General features: G+C 58.8%; 2 protein-coding genes across 4 annotated transcripts; both read right to left on the bottom strand.

The window, feature by feature from the left end:
* Positions 1–95: 95 nt before the first annotated feature.
* ZNF513 (zinc finger protein 513) lies at positions 96–4863 on the bottom strand. Of its 3 annotated transcripts, XM_069850549.1 has the most exons (4): positions 4736–4863; positions 4565–4660; positions 1486–2079; positions 96–1184 (listed from the first exon to the last, which is right to left on the bottom strand). In XM_069850549.1, the coding sequence occupies exons 1-4, from the start codon at positions 4773–4775 to the stop codon at positions 433–435; spliced, it is 1482 nt and encodes a 493-aa protein (XP_069706650.1). In that variant the 5' UTR covers positions 4776–4863; the 3' UTR covers positions 96–432. The 3 variants fall into 3 exon arrangements, with proteins under 3 accessions (XP_069706650.1, XP_069706651.1, XP_069706648.1); XM_069850550.1 differs by lacking the exon at positions 4565–4660 and having other exon boundaries at positions 4736–4855; XM_069850547.1 differs by having other exon boundaries at positions 4565–4790.
* A 561-nt stretch (positions 4864–5424) lies between these two features.
* Positions 5425–18221, bottom strand: PPM1G (protein phosphatase, Mg2+/Mn2+ dependent 1G). The gene is made up of 10 exons (XM_069850531.1): positions 17998–18221; positions 14551–14620; positions 12221–12306; positions 11404–11536; positions 10614–11083; positions 10066–10203; positions 9315–9549; positions 7353–7482; positions 6950–7052; positions 5425–6144 (listed from the first exon to the last, which is right to left on the bottom strand). The coding sequence occupies exons 1-10, from the start codon at positions 18115–18117 to the stop codon at positions 5938–5940; spliced, it is 1692 nt and encodes a 563-aa protein (XP_069706632.1). The 5' UTR covers positions 18118–18221; the 3' UTR covers positions 5425–5937.
* Positions 18222–19388: the final 1167 nt, after the last annotated feature.

Raw genomic sequence — 19388 nt, 5'->3', positions numbered from 1 at the left:
GGCTGTCGTTGGGGGTGGCCACTGTCCCTCACGCTCTGTGCGCCCCGCTCTGTCCTCTCCCGCCGCGGAACGAGGCCCCGGGGGAGAATAGCGAGTAACAAAACCGACCGTTTAATGCTTTTATACACAATATAAATTACATCGAGTCCCCATTCCCCCTTTTCCGGCAGAGGAAGGCTCCGACAGGCAGGAACGGGCAGGCACGGCCCTAGGGGTGCCGGGGATACGGCCCCAGTGCAGTTGAGGCGCGGCACCGCTCGGGGCTTGGCCCTGCCCGGGCAGGATGATGGGGCTGACGGAGATCCCGGCACGCCCTGCGTAAGGCAGCTCTGCGTCCCTGTGGAGTCCGGTGCCCGTCCCTCCCCCAGGGAGGGCAGGGGCCGCGGCCAGAGCGCCCCAAGGCCGGGCGCTGCAGCCGGGCTAAGTGCTGTCTCAGGGCAGGGCCGTGCCCACGGCCGGCGGCGCCAGAAGCGCTTTGGCGTTGCGTGGGTTCACCCAGCTCTCAGCCGCGTGGCCGTGGATCTTCTGGTGGCGCTTGTAGTTGTCCCAGTGTCCGGTGGTGTAGGAGCAGTCCCGGCACTGGAAGGGCTTCTCGCCCGTGTGCCGCAGCATGTGCCGCTTCAGGTTCATGCTCTGGTTGCAGCTGTAGCTGCAGAGGCTGCACTGGAAGGGCTTGTCTCCGGAGTGGATGCGCCCGTGGCGCTTGAGGTTGGCCAGGTTGCCGCAGGCGTAGTCGCAGAGCTGGCACTTGTAGGGCTTCTCGCCCGTGTGCACCCGCTGGTGCCGCTTCAGGTTGTCGAGGTGCGCGGAGGCGTAGGGGCAGAGCGGGCAGGCGAAGGGCTTCTCCCCGCTGTGCGTCTTCATGTGCCGCGCCAGGTGGTTGGGGTAGTGGGTGACGAAGGGGCAGAGGCTGCAGGCGAAGCCCTTGTCCCCGCCGCCCTTGCGGGGCCCGGCGCCCGGCTCGGCGCCCAGCACGGCCAGGCTGCAGCGCCCGCAGACCTGCTCGGCCAGGCCCTCGTCCTGCGCGAAGCCGTCGTCCAGCACCAGCCCGCACATGCGGCACGTGAAGGGGAAGAGCAGCTCGGGCAGCGCCGACGCCTCCTCGCCACGCAGGCGTGCGCAGCCGGGAAGGAAGGGGCCGCTGCCGCTGCCCACGTGCAGGCTCAGCTCCGGCAGCAGCGGCTCTGTGGGATGAACGCAAGGAAACAGGGATGTGAGCAGAGCAACGCAGCAACGGAAGAGCTCAGCGCTGCAAGGAGCACTGCGTTTGAGGGCAGCGGCATCAGCTGAGGCTGGGGTCCCCGTGGTCTTTCCCCTTCCCTGGCTCTTGGGGTCCCGTTGCTCTCACCCTCTCCTCAGGTCCGGGGATCCCCCCACCCCTTCCCTGGCTCTGGGGGTGCCTGCTGCTTCACCCCTTCCCCAGCCTGGGGACCCTCACAGCCTCACCCTCTCCCCAACCCTTCCCCAGCCCCAGAACCTCCATACCTGGGTCCTTGTCGCGCCGATGCGGCCCCTCGCCCTCAGGAAGGCGGTGGCTGAGCATGTGCCGCTTCAGGTTGCGGCTCTGATTGCAGCGGTAATCGCAGGCGGCGCACTGGAAGGGTTTGTCCTGGCTGTGGACGCGTTCGTGACGCTTGAGGTTGCCGAGGCTGCTGCAGGCGAAGCTGCAGCCGGCGCAGCGATACGGCTTCTCGCCCGTGTGCGTCCGCAGGTGCCGCGTCAGGTTGACCAGCTGGGCGGAGGCGTAAGCGCACTGCGGGCAGGCGAACGGCTTCTCCCCGTTGTGCGTCTTCATGTGGCGCTTGAGGTGGCTGGAGTAGTGGGAGGCGAAGGGGCAGAGCTGGCAGGTGTAGACGACGCGCTGGCTGCGGCCGCCCTCGGCGCCGGCGCAGCGCAGGCAGCTCTGGCCGAGGTTGGCGGCCAGCTGCAGCCCGCACTGCTGGCACGGCAGCGCCGCGGGGCCCGGGTCGCCGCCCTCCTCGGGGTCGCTCTCCACGCTCAGGGGCTGGCAGCCAGAGGAACAGTCGTCGTCGCTCAGCGCGTACGCTGGGATGGCCACCTTCCCCACCAGCGTCTCTGCTGAGGAGACCGTGGCGAGGGGATGGCGTCAGCCCAGCCGTGCCAGCGGCAGGACCGCCAGTCCCTCTCTGCTCCCCAAATCCCCAGATCTAGATCCCACTGGGAGCCCTGGAACTCTCTGAACGCTCTGCTGCCCTGTCCTGGGGTTGTGGGGAGCAGGGCTGGGACTCTATGCTGCTCTCTGGGTTCTGGCTCAGCCAGCAGAGCCACTGCTGCTCCTGCTTCATAGAATCACCAGCTTGGAAAAAACCCACCAGATCATCGAGTCCAACTGTTCCTATCAATCACTAAACTATGTCCCTCAGCACCTCATCCACCCGTCCCTTAAACACCTCCAGGGAAGGTGACTCCACCCCCTCCCTGGGCAGCCTCTGCCAGTGCCCAGTGACCCTTTCCCTGAAAAACTTTTTCTGAATATCCACTCTAAACCTCCCCTGGTGCAGCTTGAGGCCATTCTCATCCTGTCCCCCGTCACTTGGGAGAAGAGCCCAGCTCCCTCCTGTCCACAACCTCCTTTCAGGCAGTTGTAGAGAGCAATGAGGTCTCCCCTCAGCCTCCTCTTCTCCAGGCTAAACACCCCCAGCTCTCTCAGCTGTTCCTCACAAGGCCTGTTCTCCAGCCCTCTCACCAGCTTTGTTGCTCTTCTCTGGACTCGCTCCAGAGCCTCAACATCCTTCTTGTGGTGAGGGGCCCAGAACTGAACACAGGATTCGAGGTGCGGTCTCACCAGTGCCGAGTACAGAGGGAGAATAATAACACCAAGGGGCTCCACAGTGGCAGGATGAGCCGGCGCCAGGTTTCCAAGGGCATCCCTGCTTCCCGGCTGGACATCCCGCAGCCCCTGGAGTCGGCCCACGGCTGGGGTGATGAGAACCCATCACTCCACAGCTCCACGTGTCCCACACTGGAGCGGGAGCCTCCCCACTGCCGGCCCCGAGCTGTCCTGGTACAGTGCCAGACCCGGAGCCTGCGGGACACCCGGAAGGAGCCTAGGATGGTCCTTTCCCTGTGTCCAAAGCCCCAGCAGACACAGGGCAGGCTGCTCCGATGCCATGGAATGGGCCGACCCCTCTAACCTCCAGCCCCATTTCTGGACTATTCCCGGGAGACTCCACAGCGAGGGGCTCCACAGCATCCCCGGAGCGCGGTCCCGGAGCGGTGCTCCCGCGTGGGACAGTGACGCCCCGTGATGAGGAGCAGGATGTGGCCGGAGACGGCTTTCTCAACATCCCAAGTGGGCCCCAGAGTGGCTCCCAGGATGGGGCTGGAGAGAAGGCGTTTCTGGCCTAGGAGGGAGGAGCTCCCAGCCCTTACAGCATCTAACGGAGTGGGCTTTGTCCCAGCACTGCAGGAAGCGCCGCCTTCGGAGCCGAACCCCTCGGAACCGAATCGGCATGAGATGAGGAGCTGCCGCCAAGGACGGGGCCAGAGCACGGCCCTGGGGACACGCAGAGCCACGGGATCCCGCTGTTTCCACCGTGGCCCCACGGTATTCCCACTCGCCGCTACGGGCAGCGGGAGATGCTCCTGGTTCTCCCTGGAACAGAGCGGGAGCAGCAGCGGCTCTGTGGGCTGAGCCAGAGCCCAGAGAGTGGCAAGGAACACCGGGATGGGGCAGGATCCCACTGGGACAAGTCCCCAGCTATCCGTGACCCCTGGGATGGAGCAGGATCCTACCGGGATGAGCCCCCGGCTCCCCACCCGCCCTGGGACGGGGCAGGATCCCACCGGGACAAGTCTCTGGCTCCCCACGCCCCCCGGGAACGGGCCAGGATCCCATTGGGACAAGTCTCTGGCTCTTCACGCCCCCCTGGAACAGGCGAGGATCCCACCGGGATGGGCAGGGGGCCCAGTACCGGTCGGCCTGGGCTCGTAGGGCCCGGCCCTGGGGAGTGTGGCCACAGGGTGTCCAGTACCGGGGGTTCTGTGTCCGGTACCGGGGGTCTGGGTGTGGCTAGCGGCCCGGTATCAGGGCCGGGGGGTCACAAGGTTCGGTGTCGGGGGTTCCGTGTCTGGTACTAATAGGCACGGGGATCCAGTACCGGGAGGGCCGGTGTCCGGGGCCGGGGAGGGCGCAGTGTCTGGTACCGGTGGGTCAGGGTGGGGAGTCTCGGTACCGGGGGAGGAAGGTGCGGTGTCTGGTACCGAGCGGGATGGCGCGGGGTCTGGTATTGGTGGGGGAAGGCACGGGGTCCGGTGTCCGGTATGGGAGGGGGAGGGCACAGGGACGGGTACCGAGATCCAGCGCCCGCTACCGGGAGCATGGGGTCCGCTACCAAGGTTTGTGGTGCGGTACTAGGAGGAGCAGGGTCCGGTATCTGGTACCGGGCGAGAGGGGCTCTGCTCGGTACTGGGGGCGGGGGCGGAAGGGCTCGGGGCCCGGTATCCAGTACGGAGGGGGGAGAGCGCGGGGTCCGGTATCCGGTGCGGGGCGGGGGGAGGGCGCGGTGCCCGGTACCGGGTGTCGGGGCGGTCCCACACGCACCTGCCGGTCCCTTGTCGAGGCCGCGGCCCAGCCGCCGGTCCCCGGGCAGCAGCAGCGCCGCCCCCGCCGCCTCCTCGCCGCCGTCCCCGGTGTCCGCTGCAACAGAGCGATCGCCGCGCGTCACGGCCGCGCCCCCCGCGCCCCAGGGCGCCGTCGCCGCCGCGCACTCACCCTTCACGGGCTGCGGGTGCCGCTGCTTCCGCCGGGGCATCCTGGCCGGCCCGGCCCCGCCGCCGCCGCCGCCGCCGCCAGCCCGGGGCCGGGCCCCGCCTGCCCCGCGCTTCCGCTTCCGGCTCCGCGGGCAGCGCCGGAAGGGGGGGTGGCAGAACCGGAAGTACGCTGGTAGGCGCACCGCCTCCCGCGGCCCCTCCAGAACAACGGCCGTCGCAACAGGGGGTCTGAGGGTTCCGGATTCCGGAGGTTCCGGGGTTGAGCGGCGAGGGGGGAAACCGGGAGAAGAGGCAGGGGAGGGGAGTCATCGAGATCAGGGCCTGGAGGTGGCACCGGGGGTCCCTGGTGGGATTGTGGGCTGGGGGAGGGATGGGGATCCATGGATGACACCAGGGATCCCTGGTGGGATCAGGGTTCAAAGGTGGGATTGGGACCCATGGATGGCAACTGGTGAGCTCCACAGCGGGCAGGAGCTGCCCCTGGTCCCCAAACTGCAGGAGTCATCGCTGGAGGGTGAATGATCCCCTTCATCCCTGCTCCACGTGCAGTCTAGCCTTGGTCGAAGCCAGGAGCTTCTTGGGAGCTCCAGCCACATCCCTGCAGTGCCGAGACACCAGAGACAGACATTCTCCCATCCCACCTTCCACACCAACCGTGACCGGGAAAGAACCGAGAACCAGGAGCAAAGCTTCATTTTCTGGGCTTTTAGTTTGAAAAAAGTATTGATTGGAAGTGTACGACAGCACGAGGCGCGGCGGCGCCACAGCCAATTGCTTCACAAATAAAACCAGAAAAGGGCCTTAAATAACCGGGTGCGGATTAAAAAAACCTCCACAGTGAAAAAAGTTCTTCCCCTCTGAACAGAAATTCACAGGCACGGAAATGGCAACAACCACATGGAGACAATGGGGGACCTTACTCCTCCTCCTCCTGCGCTCACAGGCTGCTGCCACGGAGGACTCTGCGCCCCGGCCGCTCCCGCTGGCAGCTTTGCCCTCGGCTCCCGTTTTGGAATGGTTACGGATGAAGAGTGCGACATTCCCTTGCTATCCAGACCCGCTCCCACCCCCCCTCCCTGGACACGGACAAACAAGGCCTCTGCTAAGGCTAAAAAAAGGGACAAGACTTGGGAGTCTTGAGTTCCACGTGTTTAAGAAACGAGAGTCTGGTGAGTGCGCAGCCAAGTCCCTGCGTGGCGCCTGCTATTCCAGCCTGGCCTTCTTGTTGTTGTCACCATCACCATTCTCCTCTGCTGGTGTTGCCGGAGCTGCCGTGTCCTCCAGTTTCCGCTTCCCGCTCTCGGGAGGCGGGTGTGTGTTACGGGGTTTGAAGCTGATGATGATGCAGGTCATGTTATCACAGCCGGTGCCGTCTCCTGAGGTATCCGGAGCCAAGCACTGATCCAGCAGCTGAGAAGGAGAGGAGAGGACAGGTCAGCAGAGAGGGGAGAACTGGAGACACTGGGCCCGTTCCAGTCATGGATGGTGGCTCAAGGGCTGCCAGGCCAGAACAGGACACACGGGGTTCAAACGCTGTCACAGCCGCACAAGGGCATGACCCGAGGGCCGGAGCACCTCCCGTATGAGGACAGGCTGAGAGAGTTGGGGTTGTTCAACCTGGAGAAGAGAAGGCTCCAGGGAGACCTTCAAGCAGCCTCCCAATGCTTAAAGGGGCTCCAGGAAAGCTGGGGAGGGGCTCTGGATCAGGGAGTGCAGGGACAGGGTGAGGGAGAAGGGTTTTGAGCTGAAAGAGGGGAGATTGAGATGAGATCTTAGGGAGAACTGTTTTCCTGTGAGGGCGGGGAGGCCCTGGCCCAGGTTGCCCAGAGAAGCAGTGGCTGCCCCATCCCTGGAGGTGTTCAAGGCCAGGTTGGATGGGGCTTGGAGCGACCTGATTCAGTGGGAGGTGTCCCTGCCTGTGGCAGGGGGTTGGAACTGGGTGGGCTTTAAGGTCCCTTCCCAGCCAAACCATTCCACGATTCCATAAGAGACAGGAACCTCAGTTGCCCGCATTTGCTGAAACTCCTTTGGCTTGACACAGCCAAGAGCTCGCCAACACCTGGCGAGTTCTAGGTTCAGAGGTGTCTCCGTTTTGGTTCCTACCAGCGCTGCAGCCCCTGAGCTGCCAAATACCCCAAGCACTGAAAAAACTGGTTCAGTGAGAGGGAGGGCAGGAATGCCACGTGCTGCAGGAATGGCAAAGCTCCAAACCTACCTCTTCCACAATGGAGGAGAGTGGCCTCAGGACTCCATTCTCATCCTTTTGGGTGATCTTGGACTGGATGAAATCCACCACTTCTTGGCTGCTCATCACATTCCTGCAGAGAGAGGAGAGGTCAGAGGGGCAAGGAATGAGAGCCACTGTGCCATAGCATGCAGCAAGGGAATGGGAGGGTTCTGAGCTCAGCATGCTGCAATGTCCCTTTGGCTAAGAAATGCTCCTCAGGAACTCGGCTCTCTGAGGTCATGGGGAAAACAGGGTTGATTAGCACCCAAGGCCCTTGGGTTTTCTGGAAACCGAGCTCCAAGGGAAAGCCCGGCTCCAGGGAAAGAAAGAGCGGCTCCAAGGAAATCCCGACGCAGTGATACCAAGGCACAGCTGCTCCTGCACTGCTCACCAGATCCCATCACAGGCGATGACCATGAAGTCGTGGTCGTCATTTATCGTCAGCACCTTGATGTCGGGCAGGGCGGAGATCATCTGCTCCTCTGGAGGCAGGTTCTTGTTCCGTTTGTAGAAGTGATCGCCTGCAGTGGAGAAGTGGGATCAGGTTTGGCTCTGGCGAAGCTGCAGCGCTGGGACAGGGATAATATGGCCCTGCAATGGGGCAACCCCGCAGAATCGGAGCCAGTGCTCCCACAGCTCGAGCATCCGACGGAAGTGCCCAAGGCATCGGCTTCCACGAGCCCACGCTGCCACCAAATAATGAGGTGTTATTACCATTTACAAGTGTCTTCACCCCAAACCAAACGCCGCTTCCCCAGCTCCTGGGACAACACCAGGCCAACAGCACAAGGCATCCGACACCACCAGCTGAGATCCCGAGCTCACAGGATCCCATCTTGGAGCAGGATTTGCTATGGTAACACTGGACGCTCATTTTCCAGTGGCTCTGGCTGCCCAGGGCCAGATATTCCAGCACCAAGCCCATGTCACACTGCTGGATTCAGCTCTTCCCAGACCCTCAGCAGCCAAAGCTCATGAGAAAACTGATCATGGGCTCTGACCAGCAGGCATATCTGGAATTACATCCTGGGAAGGGACTTCTAGGGCCACCACAAACAAGTAAGTGGAAACGCCAGTTCCTCCCTAGAGAAATAACTCCCAGTTTCCATCCCAGATGTGCTTGTGCCTCAGTATCCTAGAATGATCATTTCAATGGTTCTGGTCTTTCCGCACAAGCTTCCTCCATTGCACCCTTGGCTGCTGACATTCCCTTCCCTTCACAGAATCAGAGAATGGTTTGAGTTGGAAGGGACCTCAAAGATCATGGAATGGTTTGGCTGGGAAGGGACCTCAAAGCCGATCCAGTTCCAACCCCTAGCCATGGGCAGGGACACCTCCCACTGGATCGGGTTGCTCAAAGCCCCATCCAACATGGCCTTGAACACCTCCAGGGATGGGGCAGCCACCACTTCTCTGGGCAACCTAGGCCAGGGACGCCCCACCCTCATAGCAGAACATTTCTCACTAAGATCTCACCTCAATCTCCCCTCTCTCAGCTTAGAGCCATTCTCCCTCATTCTGTCCCTGCCTTCCCTGATCAAGAGCCCCTCCCCAGCTTTCCTGGAGCCCCTTTCAGTACCGGGAGGCTACTTCAAGTTATTCTCCCCACTTCTCATCTCTAGGCTAAACAACTCCACCTCTCCCAGTCTGTCCTCCTATGGGAGGTGCATCTCTCCTTCCACTTCTCTATGTTTTTATTGCATTGTGTTCTCGGTACTATTCACTACTCCTTCCTTAATCCCTCCCGGCATCTCCTCTGCTCAGACTGGGGCCATCATCTGGGCCCAGACCTCATTTGGCTGCTAATGGACATTCCTGGTCTCCGAAGCCATTTAGTGCTGCTCAGAAGAGACCAACGGATTAGTATAAAGAGCAGCCAGGCACCGCCTGGAGCACCAGGGGGATGGGGTTTGCGTGGTTCAAAGGCAAAGCTGGCTCAGGAACAAGCGAGCTCCAGCTGGTAGTTACAGAAGCACCGTACCAAAACTTTCCAACAGTCTCCCTAACAGGAACAGCCCCATCCAAAAGCCAGCAGCCTAGGTTTGAGACTGTTTATGCCAGGCAGTTTCCAACAAACCAGCTGTCGGCACAGCAGCCTTGGAGGCTTCACATGCTCTGCCCAGTGCTGGGGCCTGGATGGTGCCAGGAACTGCTTTCCACGGTGTCTGCCAGTTCCAGGCCACTCTAATTAGACTGAAATCTCATCACATCAACTCCCGAGTAGGTTCTACTCATCACCCTATTAAAAATTATTCCCTAAACATAGTGGCTGGCGTGTGCTGGAACTATGGATGCCTGGAGCAGAGCGCACCTTGAGGCCACGCACGCCAGCGCCCACCCCAGCCTCGCTCACCGATCGCCCTGGAGAGGTTGAGGCCACCGTTGACTCTCCCATCCATGGTGACCTTGCCACCAGCGTTCTTTATCCTGGCCAGCTCCACCTCATCCTCCGGTTTGTGGTCGTACGACATGTCGACAGCTTTGCCGCCTTCCGACACCACACAGCGGGAGTCGCCGGCGTTTGCCACGATCAGCTGCTTGCCCCGGATCAGCGCCACAACGGCCGTTGTCCCGCTGTCGGAGCCAGGCTGCGAGGAACAGATGGACTTGATGAGACTTATTCCTCTTGTTCCATGTCCAGTTAATAAGAAGACCAGCGCCAGCCACCACCCAGCTCTGATGTGTGGATTCCAGCCCCAGCAGCCTCACTGCAAGCCAGGATCTCTCTCCAAAAAGAGGAGGTTGGCACCTTAGAAACTGTGGTTCTCTTTTCCTGACATCCTGGGTGCCTGGCCTGTCTGCCAGCGCTGCCACAGGTGGAGAAGCCACAGCCTCAGCCTGGCAATAGCCCTGCTGCCGTCCTGCCCTCTCCTTCCACACCAATCCCTGGCAGTTCCTACGCAGGGCAGACCCAGAATCAGACCCTTCCCATCTCTGCCTGCTGCCCAGATCCATGACCCATCCTTCACCCCTTCCCTGATAGCAACTGCCCTCATCCTCACAAGAACAGGGATTTTCTATCCCCATCCAAATGGAAACAACTCCTCACTGAATCCCCCCAGCGCCCTTGGCTCCGCTGCAGAACACAAGAACAGGGTGAGCACCTCCTCTTTCCCCTCCATGCCTGGTAACAACATTTCCTCCTCTTCATCCTCATCCTCTTCTGCCTCCTCAGTGTCGTCCTCATCATCTTCATTCTCTGCCTCTTCGCTGCTGTAGCCATCCTCATCTTCGCTGCATTCCTACAAGAAACAGGAAAAGGCACTGGGAGTCACACGGGACACTCTCCATCTCCCTCCCAAACAGCGGTTCCCTCCACCCTGGGCATAGATGATCCACTTGCCCCTGGAGAACGGGACAGGCCAGCACACTCCCCCCACTCTGGATATCTGCGATTGGAGCAGCTTGTTTCGCCTGGCCCGGCAAAGGGAGGAAAGCTGCATGCAGCCAGCCCAAGGGCTATCCGCTACAGCAGCTGCATGGATGCAGGCATGTTTCCTTTGGGGTCGTCTAAACAATGCCCGACGCTCCCGTGAGATGACATCAGCCTAGAATTCCTACTCCTAGGACACCCCTGGGAAGAGCCGGAGGCTCGCACTCAAGTACCACGGTAAAGCAACGCGTTCTGCCCAGCCACTCTGCTGTTTCCTACCTCACTGTCTTCCTCCTCTTCCTCAACCTCATCTGACTCATCCTCACTGTCCTCAAAAAATTTGGATTTGGCTGTGCGCTGGGGCTTTCCCGCAGAGGAGCAGGAGGGCCCGGCCTCCCCGGTAGAAGAGGTGACGGCCTCGTCACCTTTGCCCAGTTCAGGCTTCTGCAGAGCAGGGCTGTTGCCTCCAGCGCTGGCTTTGTCTGAGGTGGAGGAAATACCCGTGATTTCTTCCTCTGGCTTCCCGTTCTTCCTCTCCTTGTGGTCGGAAAGCTCCGTGGGGGCAGCCTCTCCGTTCATGTTTGACTCCCCGTCATGCTGTTTGCCTGTCCCCTCCGCAGTGCTCTCCTGGGCTGGAGACGAGGGTTTGGTTTTGAGGTTCTTGGTGCAGTTTTGTCCGTAGCGCGTGAGAAGTTCCTCAATGGTCATCGTGGCTTCTTCGTGCAGCAGAGCAGCTTCCTCATTGTCCACTAAAAACAGAAAAAGAGGGGGGATGAGGACAGAGAGGGTAAGAAAGTGGGATAAACCACACAGCAGAGGTCAAATGACATGTGCTGAGCTCAGCAGTCCCTACCAGAGGCTGCTGCCACGGACAGGTTTCGGCCCAGCAGCTGGGATCTAACCAGGAAATTCAAAGAATCCCCTCTGCTGAAGGAGCCAGGGGCCAGCAGCTGGGATTTAACCAGGAAACTCAAGACAGAATCTGCTCTGCCAAAGCAGCTCTGGCCCAGTGCCTCCCAGTCCCTGTGCTGGAGCTGCAGTTTGGTCTGTTCAGTGGTGTCTGACTTACCGTCATCTTCATCAGCAACCTTCTCCTTCTCATCCTCATCGTCCTGGGGCCGCCCAGCCATCTGGGAGAGCTCTTTGATCACCTCCTCGGTGGTGAGCTTGGCATCTATGGCTAAGAACGCGTCTTCCAGGGCCTACGTGTGAACACAGACAGACAGATTCACGGGATGGTTTCAGTTAGAAGAGCCCGTTAAGATCATCAAGTCCAACCATTGATCCAACCCTGCTAAGTCCACCACCAGACCACGTTCCCAATTACGACACCTACTTGTCTTTTAAACATCTCTGGGATTTTCCAGCCTCCAGCAAGAGCCACAAACTGGTTCAAGTTTGCTTTGCAAGCTCTACTCAGTCAGATGTAAATGAACATCCCAGAGGGGCTGCCTTCCCCTCACCTACGCTGTCAGGGATCCCAGCACTGGCCCTTGGGACGCCTGGTGTTGCATCAGGCACCAGTAAATGAGGGCGAATTACAACAGAGGGATTGCTTGCTGGAAGCAAGAACTGATGTCCCACCTCTGACAAAAGTCAGCTTTCCTCCCCAAAACCAGCCCCCAAACCCTCTCGAAGCACCAGCCTGCTGCTTGGATAGGGTGGGGCTGAAAGTTAAACAAGAGGCAAAAAAAGAAAGCTGGAAACCAGAAAGCAGATTATGTATGAAAACACGAACAACTCTTGGTGTGCACTCCTAGAAGAAAGAGGCGTTAGGATGGAAGAGATGCGGAAGACAGACCTGGGAGGAGTAAAGATCAGAACCTGAACAAGGGCTCTGCCCTGCATCAGTACTTCCACGTTTCAGGGAAAAGTTGGATCCTTACCTTTTGCAGTTTGCCTTCCTTGTAGGCCTTCTGGTCTTTGATGATCTCAGGAAGGTACTTGGCACAGTACAGGGCAACTTCTTCTCCTTGGAAGAGAGCAGAACTCATTTAGATAGGCTGGTCCTCCCACAGCAATTCCCAAGTAACTCAATTCCTCAGGGAAATCTTAGAGATACAACTCAGAACCAACGTGGAAGATCTGGCAGAAGCAAAGCGCTGGGAAGCCAGGGATCCTGCTCGCCTGTTCCTGGCAGGCTGCACCTCTCGAATGGCCAGAAGGGCTGATGAGCCAGGGAGAACCTCAGTAAGCTCTGACCCATCGGGTTTAGCCAACACTTCCCAAATGGGAGCTTCATACCATTCTGGCACTTAGGCCGAATGTTCAAGCCCACCCTACCTGGAAAGCTCTATTTTCATATGTAAGTGCCTGAATAAACAACCAGCAGTCTCAAAGGGAAGCTTTTGGTCAGTATACGCTTGCTCTCAGAGCATCACCATGGTGAACACCACGAGCGTGATGTATCCAGTGTGTGTTCTACACCAAGGGACACAGGATGCTGCAGGGCTGAGATAAGGATGTGGGGGAGATGGAGTCCTGTGGGCAGAGCAGCCATGCCGCTGCAGGACAGTGTGTGGGGCGTGAGGAAGAGGCAGCCAGGACGCAGGTTGCCGTGAGCAGAGGAGAACTTGGATCCACGGTCAACAGCTCAAACCAAGCACCCGCTCCCAGAGCTGCCAAAAGGTTTTTAGAGACACTCCAGCAGCTCAGTAATTCAAAGTGTTGGGCATCCAGCAGAGCATGGGAGATTTTTTCATGACCTCTAAGTTGCTGTTAAGAGCTGAAGCTGATTAAAGAGAGCAAGGGATCCTGAATTTCTGCAGTCCAGCTCAAGAGGGGACCAGGAAGAACAGCAACTTGTGAGAGCTCAGCTTCATCATGTAGATTTTATATCACAGAATTGCTCAGTTGGAAAATACCTTAGAGATCACCAAGTCCAACAGGACACAGGAACCTGGCTCAGAGAATCACAGAACTGTGGAATCACTGAGGTTGGAAAAGCCCTCTAAGATCATCCAAGCCAACCACCAGCCCAACCCTATTGTGCCAACCAAACCCTGTCCTGAAGTCCTGTGGCCACAAGGTGTTTGAACCCCTCTAGGGATGGGGACTCCACCAGTGTCCTGAGCAGCCTCTGCCAGGGCTTCACCACTTTTTCCCTGAAGGATTTTTTTCTAATATCCAGTTTAAACCTCCCCTGGTGAAACTAGAGACCATTTCCTCTCATCCCATCCCTTGTTACCTGGGAGTAGAGCCAAACCCCCACCTGGCTCCAACCTCCCTTCCAAAAGCTGCAGAGAGCGATGAGGTCTCCCCTCAGCCTCCTCTTCTCCTCATTAAACAGCCCCAGGGCCCTCAGTGGCTCCCAGAACCCCTGGGCTCCAGACCCTTCCCCAGCTCCGTTCCCCTTCTCTGGACACACTCTAACCCCTCAAGGTCTTTCTTGGAGCGAGGGGCCCAGAACTGAACCCAGGATTCAAGACGCGGCCTCAGCAGTGCCAAGTGCAGGGGAATCCCTTCCCTGCTGCTGCTGGCCACACCATGGCTAATCCAAGGGACTTCAAGGATCCAAATATGCTGTAAGCCCCGAGCAAACAGTGTCAAGGGCTGCACTGAAGTCCAAGTAAACAACATCCACAGCCTCTCCCATCTGCATCCATAGATGAGGCAGCAGATCCGTGCAGTCCATGCTGCTGGAAGCAGCTGACAGATCTAATAATACCAGCATGGACACCTGATCATCTGCTGGATGGAAAAGATGACCCAACATTGCAGTCCTGCTGCCACAGCAAGGGACAAGGGATTTTCCCCACTGCCATGAGGAGCTTGGCCCAAAGAAGCCACCAGCAGCCTCACGGCCTTGGCCCCCGTGAGCAGCAGGCACAGGGCTGGAGCACAGCCGCGGAGAATGTACTTCCCACAGGCTGGGCAGCACTGTGGAAAGCAGGGATGTGGAGAAAGACCTTGTTCTGTCACCACAGAAGCAGAAAGCCAGCCCTGATATCATGGAATCCTGGAATGGTTTGGTTGGGAATGGACCTCAAAGCCGATCCAGTTCCAACCCTCCTGCCATGGGCAGGAACATCTCCCACTGGATCAGGGTGCCCCAAGCCCCATACAACTTGGCTCAGAAACACTCAGAATCTTCACCAGCGACACGTGGCACAGGAAATGCTCCCCACGCAGGATTCCCAATGACAGACAGATGCTGCCCCAGCAGCCCCAGAGCAGTCACCGAGAGCCACACTGGAAGAACCGTGAGTGCAGTTACCTCCGTGTCCATCGTAGACAGAGAACATGGCTGTTTCACTGTCCAGCTCAGGAATGCAGTTGTGGGCATCCTGGAAGAGAGAAGAAGTCGTGAATGACATGGATTGCACCAGAAGCCACTGAGGAGCCCGGAAGCTATGAGCACTGACGCAAGACCCCAAAACCTGGAGGGAGAGCAGGAAGAAAAGCCTCTTCCCACCTTCTCTGAGCTCAACCAGCGTGTGTTCAAAGAGGGAGCACGAGGCCGCTGCAGAGTGCTCTGTGCTGGAGCAGTGACCCAGCCCTGTCGCCACAGGATGGCACTGGAAATGCTTTCAGACCCTCAGCACAACTCTCACTACAGCCCAGCTGGAGCCAAATCATAGAATCATAGAACAACCAGGTTGGAAGAGACCCACCGGATCATCGAGTCCAACCATTCCTATCAAACACTAAATGCTGCAGAGTGCTGTATATCGGCGTGGTGATGCAGGTCTGGTACCATTGGACGGTACTGGGAACCCATTCAGACCCTCAGCACAGCTCTGGATACCTCCCACATGGACAGAGCAACTGGCTTGGGGTTACATTCCCTCAAAACTCTCTTCCCAAGTTCTTGTCAAACAGGATCCATGCAAAACAAAAAGCCAAAGGTCAAACACGGAGCCTCCCGGCCTCGTTCCTTCAGCTGCTTCATCCCAGCGTATGTGGTCATGGAAGGCAGCCATCGTCTGTCCAAACGGCATTGCAGGATACAGGATCACAGAATCATAGAATCACCGGGTTGGAAAAGACCCACCGGATCCAACCATTCCTATCAATCGCTAAACCATGCCCCTCAGCACCTCGTCCATCTGTTCTTTAAACACCTTCAGGGAAGGTGACTCAACCACCTCCCTGGGCAGCCTCTGCCAGTGCCCAACGACCCTTCTCGTAAAAAATTTTTTCCTAATGCCCAACTTAAACCTCCCCTGGCGGAGCTTGAGGCCATTCCCTCTCGTCCTGTCCCCTGTCACTTGGGAGAAGAGGCCAGCACCCTCCTCTCCACAACCTCCTTTCAGGCAGTTGTAGAGAGCAATGAGGTCTCCCCTCAGCCTCTCTTCTCTAGGCTAAACACCCCCAGCTCTCTCGGCCGTTCCTCATCACCACAGCCAGCGCAAATAAACTGGGCTGGAAAGCCTTCTCTTCGGGACAAAGGCTCCTTCCCGCTCCCCATGCCATGCGGGATGCTCCAGGAAGGCACTCCAAGCCTCAGGCACAGCATGGCAAAGGGCCCGGCTTCTCCCAGGTGCCTCTGAAACACTGGAGGGAAGGTGTGCCCCTGACTGCATCCTGCCTTTCCCACCCACGCTCCCAAACCACAACAATCCACAGCACACAGGCTGCACACACCGAGCCGCCTTTCCCTCCACAAGGTCCCACGGGAACACCAGGCTCCGCAGAAGGCACCACCTGAATTTTACAGTGCAGTGCCTGACCTCGTCCACACTCAGGGGAGCAAAGCGGACCTGGCTGCTCAGATCAAAGCCCAGAAATGTCAGATGGAATCTTCCTTAAACCTTTTACTGCCCAACTCATCTTCCAGCACAGGAAGGACATGGATCTGTTGGAGTGATCCCAGAGGAGGCCATAAGGATGATCTGAGGGCTGGAACACCTCCCGTATGAGGACAGGCTGAGAGAGTTGGGGTTCTCCAGCCTGGAGAAGAGAAGACTCTGGGAAGGCCATAGAGCAGCCTCCCTCTACGGAAAGGGGCTCCAGGAAAGCTGGGAAGGACTCTTGATTAGGGATTGCAGGGATAGGATGAAGATGACTGTTTTTTAGCTGCAAGAGGAGAAATTGAGATGAGATCTTACGCAGAAATGTTTTGCTGTGAGGGTGGGGAGGCCCTGGCCCAGGCTGCCCAGAGAAGAGGTGGCTGCCCCATCCCTGGAGGTGTTCAAGGCCAGGTTGGATGGGGCTCTGAGCAACCTGATCCAGTGGGAAGTGTCCCTGCCCATGGCCAGGGTGAAACTGGATGGGTTTTGAGGTCCCTTCCTGCCCAAACCATTCTATAATTTTCGGCGGCTGGGGATCCAAAGGATAAGTGCACCAAAAAAAACCCCAACGTTAGATGCTATGAGCAAATACGAAAAGGGAAAAAGCTGGAGACAGCCTTGTGGTCCGGTGCGGAATGCTCTGGGATAGGGGAAAGGCACAGGAGGCACTTTGGATGTGGGTGGATGGGGCCTCTCTGAGCTAGCTCCTTGCTGTCCTGGCCGTGTCTCCAGGATGAGATGCCAACAGCCCCTCTTCTGTGCAGCCTCATTCCCTCAGCACTCAGGAAAAAAATCCCCTTGCTTCAAAAAACGCAGGAATTTGGTTCAAAATACAGACATTTGTCAAATTAACTCTCGGTTTTACCTTGTTTGCCAATTTCAGCTGAGTTTGGTGTGTGACCTCTCAGATGCTGCATTTTGAGTTTACTGTGGCCTGGAACCAGCAGCACGAGGGGGTCTGGGTGGTACCTAAGGAATCCTTGAGCTGCTCCAACAGATCCATGTCTTTCCTGTGCCAAGGACCTCAGGACTCAGTGAGGGGCACAAAACTCAACCCAGGATTCCAGAAGCGACCTCACCAGTGCTGAGTCCCGGGGGCGATCCCTTCCCTACTCCTGCTGGCCACACCATGGCTGATTTGAGCCAGGATGCTTTTGGCCTTCTTGGCCACTGCTGGCTCGTGACCAGTGCCACCGCGTCCTTTTCCACTGGGCCGTGTTCCAGCCACTCTTCCCCAAGCCTGGAGCATTCCATGGTGATCCGATAGTGCGGCTCTCGTAAATCATATTTGCATAAATCCAGTCCCCACGGTGTCCAAACAGGACACCCTCTTCGAGGCAGCTGAAGTGGCTGCTTTGCCATGTGCCTGGAGAGGCACTGGAGGAGGATTAATGCTCATCTAATTTATCATATCTGCTGGCTGCCCAGGACAGAAACACACGGCTCCTGTAGCCAGGCATGGATCTTGGGATAACTTGTGTGCCCCATAACAAGCCTGGCTACAGGAGACAAAACAGGAATGGGAATTACTCAAAAAAATCTGCCTAGGAAGAAGTGAAAATGGGGAAAGAGAGAGAGACACTTCATTTCTGCCTGGAAAAAAAAAGCAGGGATTGTGCAAAAAAGGATTCCATTTGCCTTCACTCTACGCTTCACCCCAGCACTGCCCTGTTCTTCCCTCCGTTTCCTAATCTGGGCTCTCCCGCTCCCCAGTCCTACTCTCTCCTGCTCCCCAATTCCAGGTTCTCTCGCTTCCCAATCCCAGGGCCCTCCTGCTCCCCAGTCCTGGTCTCATCTTTCCTTCTCTGTTCCTCCCAGTCTCGTCTCTCCCGCTTCCCAGTCCCAGGGCTTCTCCTACTCCCTGGGCTTCTCCCACTCTCCCACTCCTGAGCTCCCCCGCCCCCAGCCCCGGTTCCCGGGCCCTCGCTCACCTCCATGGAGACGCGCCAGCCCTGCATGGCGCTGAAGCCGAAGTGCAGCGGGCGCGGTCCGAGCCCGGCGCCGTCCCCGGAGCTCTTCACCGTGTTGGGCTGGGACAGGTAGGCGCCCATGGCTGCCCGGAGCCCCGGCGCGGCGGGGCTGGGCTGAGGGGGGGAGGGAGAAACGGCGGGACCGGTGCGGGCGGCACCGGGCGGCGAGCGCGGCGTAACCACCCACCCGGAAGTCGTGCGGCCGGAAGTGGAGACCATAGAGTGGCCTTAGGGGGTGGGGGGGATAAACGGCGCGCGATCCCGCCAGAGAGACCGGAAGTGAGGATCATAGAGACTGGCCCGAATAGAGCGGCGTGGGGGGTTGGAACCGGAGTCGCTGCCTCCACGCGGTTGCTCGGGAGCGGGGCGGGTCCCGCCGCTCTCCGCGGGGCTCCTGAGCCAGCCCGGCCGCCCTGCCGGGGCTGCCGGGGTGCGAGAAGGGGTTGCGACCATAAAAAGTGTAATTTTTTTTTTGATTTAAGTGAAAATAGAGTTAAGCTCCGTTGAAGTAGCTGTAAATTTTGGAACTTGAGATCGATAGAATGTTCCTCTGGCCACATTCGGTTTTCTTTCAGGCCGTGTTTTCCCAGACCGTGTTCATCCTTCGGAGATGAGAACGCCTTGTGCTCTGTGTGAGCAGACGTGGCTTATGCGACGCCCCTCTGCTCGCAGCCTTTCCCCTGCTCAAATGCAAGGTCAGAGCTGGCTCCAAAGCGAGAGATTTGAGCGCTGTGAAGTTCATAATAACATTAAAAATCGACTTTGGGAAGTAAGAGAAGACGCATGAGATTTAAGGGAGAATTTATCCATGCGCCTGTGAGCGGCAACGCGCTCTGTGGCAGCTCTGGTCTCGCTGGATGGATGGATCGACGATTCCCCTCGCGTTGCCCAGCCCTGATCCAGGGGGGTCGCTTTCCGAGACCCCAAAGCGGGTCTCGGGGCGTTGATTTGCCGGCATTTTCTGTGCCATTTCGGCAAACCCTGGGGGCTGGTCCCTTCCCGGGGAGGCGGCGGCTCTTAGAGGCCAGGTCCTCTCTCCTGGGGGCGGAAGAGGGCATGGGACTCCGAAACGGCATTACCGGCGGCCCCCGGGAGCCCCCGGCCATGGGGACAGGGCGCAGTCTAAAGCAGCCCCGCCCACCTACCAATCAGCGGCGCGGACGCCGCTCCCCCGCGCTCCCATTGGCTGAGGCGCAGGTGTAAGCCCCGCCCATCAACCAATCAGCGGCGCGGAAGCCCCTTGTGCGAGGCTTCTATTGGCTGTGCGGCAGGAACAAGCTCCGCTCCTCAGCTCCCCGGCAACTCCAGCAGAGCCTCGCACCGCGTGGCCCCGCCCACCGACCAATCAGCGG

The sequence above is a fragment of the Phaenicophaeus curvirostris genome, chromosome 2 (genome assembly GCF_032191515.1).
Source record: "Phaenicophaeus curvirostris isolate KB17595 chromosome 2, BPBGC_Pcur_1.0, whole genome shotgun sequence".
NCBI classification, from domain to species: domain Eukaryota; kingdom Metazoa; phylum Chordata; class Aves; order Cuculiformes; family Cuculidae; genus Phaenicophaeus; species Phaenicophaeus curvirostris.
This window is presented reverse-complemented; position numbering and strand designations above follow the sequence as displayed.

Bases quoted from the DNA above. Each gene is read 5' to 3' on its own strand.
- ZNF513 (XM_069850547.1), bottom strand. From the start codon at position 4,775: ATGCCCCGGCGGAAGCAGCGGCACCCGCAGCCCGTGAAGGGTGAGTGC. The intron at 2,080-4,564 runs GTGCGTGTGGGA...CGGTCTCCTCAG, and splicing joins CCTCGACAAGGGACCGGCAG to CAGAGACGCTGGTGGGGAAG. The intron at 1,185-1,485 runs GTATGGAGGTTC...TTCATCCCACAG, and splicing joins TCGGCGCGACAAGGACCCAG to AGCCGCTGCTGCCGGAGCTG.
- PPM1G (XM_069850531.1), bottom strand. From the start codon at position 18,117: ATGGGCGCCTACCTGTCCCAGCCCAACACGGTGAAGAGCTCCGGGGAC. The intron at 14,621-17,997 runs GTGAGCGAGGGC...TCTCTCTTCCAG, and splicing joins GCTGGCGCGTCTCCATGGAG to GATGCCCACAACTGCATTCC. The intron at 9,550-10,065 runs GTGCTCACCCTG...TGTTCCTCGCAG, and splicing joins GCATGGAGGGGAAAGAGGAG to CCTGGCTCCGACAGCGGGAC.